Source organism: Trichomycterus rosablanca, chromosome 7 (assembly GCF_030014385.1).
Source record: "Trichomycterus rosablanca isolate fTriRos1 chromosome 7, fTriRos1.hap1, whole genome shotgun sequence".
Lineage (NCBI taxonomy): Eukaryota > Metazoa > Chordata > Actinopteri > Siluriformes > Trichomycteridae > Trichomycterus > Trichomycterus rosablanca.
The window spans coordinates 22,751,216-22,761,282 of NC_085994.1; the positions used below are offsets into that span (position 1 = coordinate 22,751,216).

A 10,067-nucleotide genomic window follows, 5' to 3' on the forward strand; every position below is an offset into this window, starting at 1 on the left:
AACCCTGCTCTGGCCAAGGAGAGCCACAGACTAGCATGCAAATCTCTGGCACACATGTAGTCGCCAGCCGTTCCTTTTTACCAGCCAGTGGTGGGTTCCTAAAAAGAACCGTATTGTGAGCGGAATGTCATGCTTTGCCCTTTGTGAATCACCCACCGCTTGTGCATGTGCCTCAACCAGACAGCAGTGGTTTCTATTCTGCAGGGACAGTGAAGATAAACCCTGTCTACCTCCCCTCCCCCAGGAATAAGCTGTTAATACACTGTATGAACAAACATATTGGGACACCCCTTCTAATTTTTAATTTGTATGTTTCAGACACCATGATTGCTAACAGGTGGAATAAATCAATTTTACAGCAACAGTTTAAGGAAGGTCCTTTCCTGTTCTAGCATTAAGTCTTGGTTTAAACTCCAGTGGCCTGCACAGATACTCTGGCCTCCTCCCTTGTAAACAGCTTTGGAATGAACTGGAACATCGATTGAGGCTTTCTTGACCAACTGTTCTTTTGACTACATGAGCACAAATTCCCACAGAAATACTTCAAATTATCAAAGTATCTATGAGAAGCTTTCTCAGCAGAGTGGCTGTTGTTATGTCGAAAAGATCACAAGGTCACTCTATTTTAATACCATTTGCTTTTGAATTGGAATGTCGAACAAGTACATGGTCATGGGTCCAAATACTTTTGGCCATACACCGATGAGGCATAACATTATAACCACCTTCCTAATACTATGTTGTAATATTTGTCCAGCACATCCCACAGATTCTCGATTGGATTGAGATCTGGAGAATTTGGAGGCCAAGTCAACACCTCAAACTCGTTGTTGTGCTCCACAAACCATTCCAGAAGCATTTTTGCTTTGTGGCAGGGCGCATTAACCTGCTGAAAGAAGCCACAGCCATCAGGGAATATCATTTCCATGAAAGGGTGTACATGGTCTGCAACAGTGCTTAGGTAGGTGGTACGTGTCCAAGTAACATCCACATGGATGGCAGGACCCAAGGTTTCCCAGCAGAACATTGCCCAAAGCATCACACTGCCTCCGCCGGCTTGCCTTCTTCCCATAGTGCATCCTGGTGCCATGTGTTCCCCAGGTACACACACCCGGCCGTCCACTTGATGTGAAAGAAAACGTAATTCATCAGACCAGACCACCTTCTTCCATTGTTCCGTGGTCCAGTTCCGATGCTCATGTGCCCATTGTTGGTGCTTTCGGCAGTGGTCAGGGGTCAGCATGGGCACCCTGACTAGGTCTGCGACTATACAGCTCCATACACAACAAACTGCGATGCACTGTGTATTCAGAACCAGCACTAACTTCTTCAGCAATTTGAGCTACAGTAGCTCGTCTGTTGGATCGGACCACATGGGCCAGCCTTCGCTCTCCACGTGCATCAATGAGCCTTGGCCGCCCATTTACCACTGTTCCTTCCTTGGATCACTTTTGATAGATACTGACCACTGCAGACCGGGAACACCCCACAAGAGCTGCAGTTTTGGAGATGCTCTGACCCAGTCGTCTAGCCATCACAATTTGGCCCTTGTCAAACTCGCTCAAATCCTGATGTTCTAACACATCAACTATGAGGATAAAATGTTCACTTGCTGTCTAATATATCCCACCCACTAACAGGTGTTATTCACTTCACCTGTCAGTGTTTTTTTTTGGTGTTTTTTGTTATTTGATGTTTAACAAACTTACAGCCAAGTGTCCACATACCTTAGGCCACATAGAACATCAACATGAACTATGTGCCAGCTTCATCTCAAGTGTAATGCCAGTACTTCTGGAAGGACGCGTATGCAAAATGACATTTGCCTCCATAATGCAAATAAGATTATTTTAAGTCTTCCAGGTTCTATATAACTGCTCATCATCACCTCTGCTCTGGTGATTTTTGATACCTTCTCATCACTAAAGTGATAATGCTGCGTTCTGTGTTCTTAGGATTCCTTGTGAATTTCTGTTTCTACATTTTTACCAAAAATGGCTGCAAGGCGACTGAGTTTACCTTGGAAGGAGACTACAAACTCGGGGGAATTTTTCCCGTTCATACAGCGAATGAGATTGTAATTCCGAATTCTCCTATGGCACTGCAATGCTACACGTGAGTACACAAAATACATTCTTGTGTCTTTGTCTATAACCTTACCAGCAGATCAATGAAATGTGTTGTTCATTAAAACCACCTCCTTGTTTCTACACTCACTGTCCATTTTATCAGCTCCACTTACCATGAAGAAGCACTTGTAGTTCTACAATCACTGACTGTAATTCATCTATTTCTCTACATACTTTCTACAGACTTTCCCAGGACCACCACAGAGCAGGTATTATTTAGGTGGTGGATCATTCTCAGCACTGCAGTGACACTGACATGGTGGGGGTGTGTTAGTGTGTGTTGTGTTGGTATGAGTGTATCAGACACAGCAGCGCTGCTGCAGTTTTTAAATACCATGTCCACTCACTGTCCACTCTATTAGACACTCATAGCTAGTTGGTCCATCTTGTAGATGTAAAGTCAGAGACGATCACTCATCTATTGCTGCTGTTTGAGTTGGTCATCTTCTAGACCTTCATCAGTTGTCACAGGACGCTGCCCATGTGGTGCGGTTGGCTGGATATTTTTGGTTGGTGGACTATTCTCAGTCCAGCAGTGACAGTGAGGTGTTTAAAAGCTCCACTTATACCAGCACAACACACACTAACACACCACCACCATGGCATTGTCACTGTAGTGCTGAGAATGATCCACCACCTAAATAATACCTACTCTGTAGTGGTCCTGGGAGAGTCCTGACCATTGAAGAACAGCATGAAAGGGGGCTAACAAAGCATGCAGAGAAACAGATGGACTACAGTCAGTAATTGTAGAACTACGAAGTGCTTCTATATGGTAAGTGGAGCTGATAAAATGGATCGTGTGTGTATGGGATTTACCAATGGCACTATTAATTTTTGACGTTATCTTCTTCTCCTCACAGACAGCCATTTTTCATGTCTGGTTATCAGATGCTGCAGGTGATGAGATTTGCCGTGGAGCAGATCAACAACTCCACTACTCTTCTGCCTAACATCTCCCTCGGCTATGAGATCTTTGATTTTTGCCTGAACAATCAGAATTTTCCTTCCATCCTTGATTTTATCTCTGACAATAATCGAATAAAAGTTCAAGCCAGTTTTGAAGAAAACAAACATAATGTTATAGGTCTTGTGGGTCCTTACGGGAGCTCAGAATCTTTGGCCATTGCACCTTTATTCATGATGGATCTTATTCCAATGGTATGTATTTTGAATGAATATAATATAATATAATATAACATAAGCCATTGTGTGAATGCAGGTAAATTAATGTAGGTAAAGCATATAAAGGTTTGGGCAACTATTGTCAAATCATGTTTTTCTGCTTCTCTAATCAACTCAGGCGGTATAAAGCTTACTTGCATGTACCACCTATGTATTTATTTATTTATTAGTATTTAACATCATGTTTTACACTTCGGTTACATTCATGACAGAAACGGTAGTTACTCATTACATAAGATTCATCAGTTCACAAGTTTAATGTAAAACACAGTCATGGAAACCCACACAGACACACCTATGTACACCAATGAGGCATAACATTATGACCACCTTCCTAATATTGTGTTGGTCCCCCTTTGCTGCCAAAACAGCCCTGCAACTGCGATGCACTGTGTATTCTGACACCTTTCTATCAGAACCAGCTTTAACTTCTTCAGTAATTTAAGCTACAGTAGCTCGTCTGTTGGATCGGACCACACGGGCCAGCCTTCTCTCCTCACGTGCATCAATGAGCCTTGACTGCCCATGACCCTGTCGCCGGTTTCACACTGTTCCTTTCTTGAACCCTTTTTGATAGATACTGACCAATGCAGACCGGGAACACCCCACAAGAGCTGCAGTTTTGGAGATGCTCTGACCCAGTCGTCTAGCCATCCCAGTTTGGCCCATTTTTCCTGCTTCTAACACATCTAAACGAAAATGCATAATAAATGTAAATATATAAAACAAAATTTATTATACTTATCTTTTATACACCGACGAGGCATAACATTATGACCACTGTCAGGTGAAGTGAATAACACTGATTATCTCTTCATCACGGCACCTGTTAGTGGGTGGGATATATTAGGCAGCAAGTGAACATTTTCTTCTCAAACTTGATGTGTTAGAAGCAGGAAAAATGATCAAGGATTTTAGATAGTTTGACAAGGGCCGACTTCTGATGGCTAGACGACTGGGTCAGAGCATCTCCAAAACTGCAGCTCTTGTGGGGTGTTCCCAGTCTGCAGTGGTCAGTATCTATCAAAAGTGTTACCAAGGCTCATTGATGCACGTGAGGAGAGAAGGCTGGCCCGTGTGGTCCGATCCAACAGACGAGCTACTGTAGCTCAAATTGCTGAAGAAGTTAAAGCTTGTTCTGATAGAAAGGTGTCAGAATACACAGTGCATCACAGTTGCAGGGCTGTTTTGGCAGCAAAAGGGGGACCAACACAATATTAGGAAGGTGGTCATAATGTTATACCTCATCGGTGTATTTATCTAAATACTTCCAGCTGGGATTTTTTACTACCCATTATTGTTCTGCAACACCTGTATCACCCATGTGGGGGTGGCACGGTGGCTCAGCGGGTAGCACTGTCGCCTCACAGCAAGAAGGTCCTGGGTTTGATCCCCAGGCGTTGCTGTCTGGGTCCTTTCTGTGCGGAGTTTGCATATTCTCCCTGTGTCTGTGTGGGTTTCCTCCCACAGTCCAAAAACATGCAGTCAGGTTAATTGGAGACACTGAATTCCCCTATAGGTGAATGGCTGTGTGTATATGTGTGTGTGTGTGTGTCTGTCCTGCGATGGACTGGCGCCCTGTCCAGGGTGTTACTGTGTGCCTTGCGCCCATTGAAAAGCTGGGATAGGCTCCAGCACCCCCCATTACCCTAATTGGATAAGCGGTTAAGAAAGTGAGTGAGTGAGTTATGCAACACATATATCACCCATGTGGAAACAGTATCTGTCCCTAATTTGAAATCTGGTTGTGCCACCTTATGCAGCAATGCTTCCAATAACTATTGATCCGTCTTTGTATCATTGGGGAAGTTTTTGGCTCACGTTTCTTGGCAGATTTGCTTGATATTTTGACACTTTAAAGGACTGTTAACCATGCACTGCCTATTTAAGGTCCTGCTACATCATCATAAGCTTTAGATCAAGACTAATGACCTGACTTCTCTTTCAGCAATTTATTGTTTTATTAATTTTAAAGCTGTTTAAGCTCTTAAATAGAAAATAATCCCACATGCTAGACTGTTGGGATGATGATCTTGTTGTAGAATATTGTGTTGACCTTATACAACATTGTAATTCCCTTTTTTCAGATCAGCTATGCATCATCCAGCTACACCCTAAGCAATAAGTGGACATATCCAAGTTTTTTAAGAACTGTACCAACCAACCAAGCTCAGATTCTGTTAATTATTCAGTTCATTCAGTATTTTGGGTGGAATTGGGTGGCCTTCATCGGAAGCAAAGACGAGTACAGTCAGAACGGGCTGGAACTGTTCCGCAAGAACATCAATGACACCAACATCTGCTTGGCTTTTGTCTATGAGCTCTCAAGAAAGTCCAATTATGCAGAGATACTCAACAAGATAGATTCACTGAGCATCAACATCGTCATAGTCTTTACACTCGAGGACTCCGCCCGCGAGTTCATCAAGACGGCTGTGAAGATCAATATGAGAGACAAGGTCTGGATAGCGGGTGATGCATGGTCCATGGACCAGGATCTCTCCACGTTCCCCGGCATCGGACGTATTGGGGCGATTTTCGGGGTTACTGAAATGACACTGAGTTTACCCGGATTTGATGACTTTGTCTACCAAACACGGGACAGTGATAGAAATGATGACTGTCTTAGCTGTGAGGGTGGAAGTAGGTGCAATCAAGTATGCGAAAACTGCACAAGCTTGAATCCAAACGATATAATTAAAGAAAATCCTACATTCTCATTTGCCATCCAGTCAGCTGTGCACAGCTTGGCTCATGCACTTCATCAAGTGCTCAATTGCAGCGTGGCAGGGTGCGACCCACCGAGAGAAATACCACCTTATTTGGTAAGCTCTCTGGATTTTTTATTACGGAAGTCTTATTTTAATTGAAATTGCATATGATTTTATGCACTTTACACCGACCAGGCATAACATTATGACCACTGACAGGTGAAGTGAATAACACTGATTATCTCTTCATTACACTGATTATCTCTTCAGTACTCTCTCAGCTTTGCTCTGTACAATCGAATCCCACTGTGGTTTACAAGATGTAAAATAAAGCCTCCACAAGGGGGCGTTCGCGTACATGTTTATTTAATTAGTATTATTTTTCTCTGAGACCCATTTTTTATCTTGCGACCCACCTAAGGGTTGCGACCCAGGTTTTAAAAAACCCTGCTCTGATTTAAGGTTTTAGTCATGTCCAATGCCCTGTAACAGTTCCTCTGTTGGGTGCACCACGCCCACGTTGGCCGATGAGTGAGCGGTGGTGGGTTTGCTGGGACGAATAGACTGCTCCTCTCTCTATTATAAAACAAAGCTAAATTCAGTGTGCATATAATTGGTACTGGACTAGTCATCGAAAGGTCGCTGGTTCAAGCCCCACCACTGCCAGGTTGCCACTGTTGGGCCTATGAGCAAGGCCCTTAACCCTCAAATAATAAGACAATATACTGTCACAGTACTGTACGTCGCTTTGGATAAAAGCGTCTGCTAAATGTCAAAAATGTACGGCACCTGTTAATAGGTGGGATATATTAGGCAGCAAGTGAACATTTTATCCTCAAACTTGTGGCTAGACGACTGGGTCAGAGCATCTCCAAAACTGCAGCTCTTGTAGGGTGTTCCCGGTCTGCAGTGGTCAGTATCTATCAAAAGTGGTCCAAGGAAGGAACAGTGGTAAACCGGCGACAGGGTCATGGGCGGCCAAGGCTCACTGATGCTCGTGGTGAGCGAAGGCTGGCCAATGTGGTCCGATCCAACAGACAAGCTACTGTAGCTCAGATTACTGAAGAAGTTAATGCTGGTTCTGATAGAAAGGTGTCAGAATACACAGTGCATCACAGTTGCAAAAGGGGGACCAACACAGTAATATGAAGGTGGTCATAATGTTATGCCTGATTGGTGTATGTTTGGATTAAGGAGTAAAAAAGACAAATTTTCATCCAATGGGATAATAATAACTCCTTGTGTTATTGTTTTTTCCCCAAGATTCTTCAAAAGGTAAAAAAGGTAAGCTTCAAATTGCAAGATCGTCATATTCAATTTGACGAACATGGAGATCCACCAGCCAGTTTGGCAGTAGTGCTTTGGAGACCAGACAAAAACCCCTTCTTTGGGGTAGTTGCCACATTTGAAACGCACCCAGCTGTTCTCTTGACCTTGAACAATGACTTTAGTCCCTGGTCTAAAAATGGCACAGTAAGTCTTTTTAAATACTATATTTATTTGGATTTGGTGGAAGTAAGTGTGTGTATAATTATGCATGGACTATTGTTTGAATGTAGTGTTTTATTTTTATTTAACACCACGTTACGTGTGTTTATCTCTGGTATTACCTCTAGTGTTACATGTATTTAGTAAAATCATATTAATGTAAGTAAAACTGACCAATTTGTTTTTATGTTTCAGGTGCCGTTTTCTAATTGTTCGATTGAATGTGACTCTGGTTTCAAAAAAGTGCAGAATTCAATACATAAATGTTGTTTTCAGTGTGAGAAATGCAGCGCCCACACATACGTCAACACCACGGGTGAGCGCCTACATTTTAAACTATACAGACTCATATACACCGATCAGCCATAACCACCTCCTTGTTTCTACACTCACTGTCCATTTTATCAGCTCCACTTACCATATAGAAGCACTTTGTAGTTCTACAATTACTGACTGTAGTCCATCTGTTTCTCTGCATGCTTTGTTAGCTCCCTTTCATGCTCTTATTCAATGGTCAGGACCCCCACAGGACCACTACAGAGCAGGTATTATTTAGGTGGTGGATCATTCTCAGCACTGCAGTGACACTGACATGGTGGTGGTGTGTTAGTGTGTGTTGTGCTGGTATGAGTGGATCAGACACAGCAATGCTGCTGGAGTTTTTAAATACCATGTCTACTCACTGTCCACTCCTACCTAGTTGGTCCACCTTGTAGACGTAAAGTCAAAGACGATCGCTCATTTATTGCTGCTGGTTGAGTTGGTCATCTTCTAGACCTTCATCAGTGGTCACAGGACGCTGCCCACGGGGCGCTGTTGGCTGGATATATTTTTGGTTGGTGGACTATTCTCAGTGATATGTTTAAAAACTCCATCAGCAATGCTGTGTCTTATCCACTCATATCAGCACAACACACACTAACACACTACCACCATGTCAGTGTCACTGCAGTGCTGAGAATCATCCACCACCCAAATAATACCTACTCTGTTGTGTTCCTGGGAGAGTCCTGACCATTGAAAAACAGCATGAAAGGGGGCTAACAAAGCATGTACAGAAACGGATGGACTACAGTCAATAATTGTAAAACTACAAAGTGCTTCTATATGGTAAGTGAAGCTGATAAAATGGACAATTATTAAGTGTTCTGTAGATTGATGGGTGAAAATGGCCATTATATCAATTCACATTCAATTCAGCAACAAGAATTAATGCAGAAACAATGACTAATGTGAGTAAATCAGGGGGAATTTAAAACAGCAGTCTAGTTCTGTGGTCTATGAACCATGACTGATCATAATTAAAATGCTTTTTTATTTCAGCGGACGCTTACACTTGTGCCCCATGTCAGGAAGGTTACTGGTCCGATGAGAAGAGCACGCTGTGCACAAAACGCACTATTATTTATCTTCACTCTGAAGATCTTCTTTCAATAATCTTTCTGGTATGTGCTGTGTCCTATATTGCCATCTCTGTCGGACTCATCATCCTTTTCGCCATCAACTACGACACTCCTGTGGTGAAATCTGCCGGCGGTAACATGTGTTTCCTCATGTTATTCTGTTTGGTTCTGGCCAACGCTGGAATATTCTTTTATTTTGGAGTGCCTAACCCAGAAAACTGTGCTGTAAGAAATGTCTTCTTTATCTTTTTCTACACCATTTGTCTATCTTGTATGGGTGTACGCTCCTTTCAAATTGTTTGCGTTTTCAAAATTGCTGCCCAGTTCCCCAATGCCTATTCCTGGTGGATGAAGAATAACGGTCAGTGGCTTTGCATTACGGTCTACTCTTTCGTTCAGCTTATTGCTTGTGCAGTTTGGCTTCTGTCCGGCCGACCCAAACCTTACAATGACAGTCTGTCTTATAAAGATCAGACTATTCTGACCTGTGATATGGGGGCAATGGCTGCATCCACCTTGGCTTGGTCTTGCCTCTGGTTCCTTAGCATAGTCTGTTTCTGTTTCTCCTACATGGGCAAAGACCTTCCAAAAAGTTATAATGAAGCAAAGTCTATCACCTTTAGTCTGCTTTTATTTTACCTGTGCTGGATTGGGTATTTCACAGCATATATTGTGTTCAGAGGAGCTTACATACAGCTTTTTAATGCAATGGCTCAGCTGTCCAGTTCATACGGGATTATATTTAGTTTCTTCATGCCGAGAGCCTACATCATTGTCTTTCAACCCAAGAAGAACACTCAGGCGTACTTTCAATCATCAATCCAGACTTACACACAGACACTTAGCAGAATGTAGATATTTAGTGATCATCATTTAAACTTAAGTTCATATTACCTTAGCGACAAAGGGACGTCAGTCTTTTGCCCCATCGTGGTCTAAACCTGTAAGGTTATCAAGTTGCATTACAGTGTCAGATGACAAAGATTAAAACATCTAGCAAGTGCTAAAAATGTAAAAGCAAATACAATAAAGAACCTGAACATTTTTCTTGCTCTTACTATTGGGCTTATTTTAGTTTAAATGTTAACGCTTGTTGACATAATACCTATAACATAATGTTGATGTTATGTCTCCTGATGTTATGTCTGTTA

At 42.5% G+C, this 10,067-nt stretch overlaps 1 protein-coding gene across 1 annotated transcript; it reads left to right on the forward strand.

Annotated features, from left to right (window-relative positions):
* The first annotated feature begins 1,933 nt into the window (after nucleotides 1-1,933).
* On the forward strand, nucleotides 1,934-9,771 carry LOC134317796 (taste receptor type 1 member 1-like). Its single transcript, XM_062998527.1, has 6 exons — nucleotides 1,934-2,115; nucleotides 2,993-3,290; nucleotides 5,402-6,139; nucleotides 7,289-7,498; nucleotides 7,709-7,829; nucleotides 8,837-9,771. Exons 1-6 carry the CDS (start codon nucleotides 1,934-1,936, stop codon nucleotides 9,769-9,771), a joined length of 2,484 nt encoding a protein of 827 aa, XP_062854597.1.
* The last annotated feature ends 296 nt before the right edge of the window (nucleotides 9,772-10,067 follow it).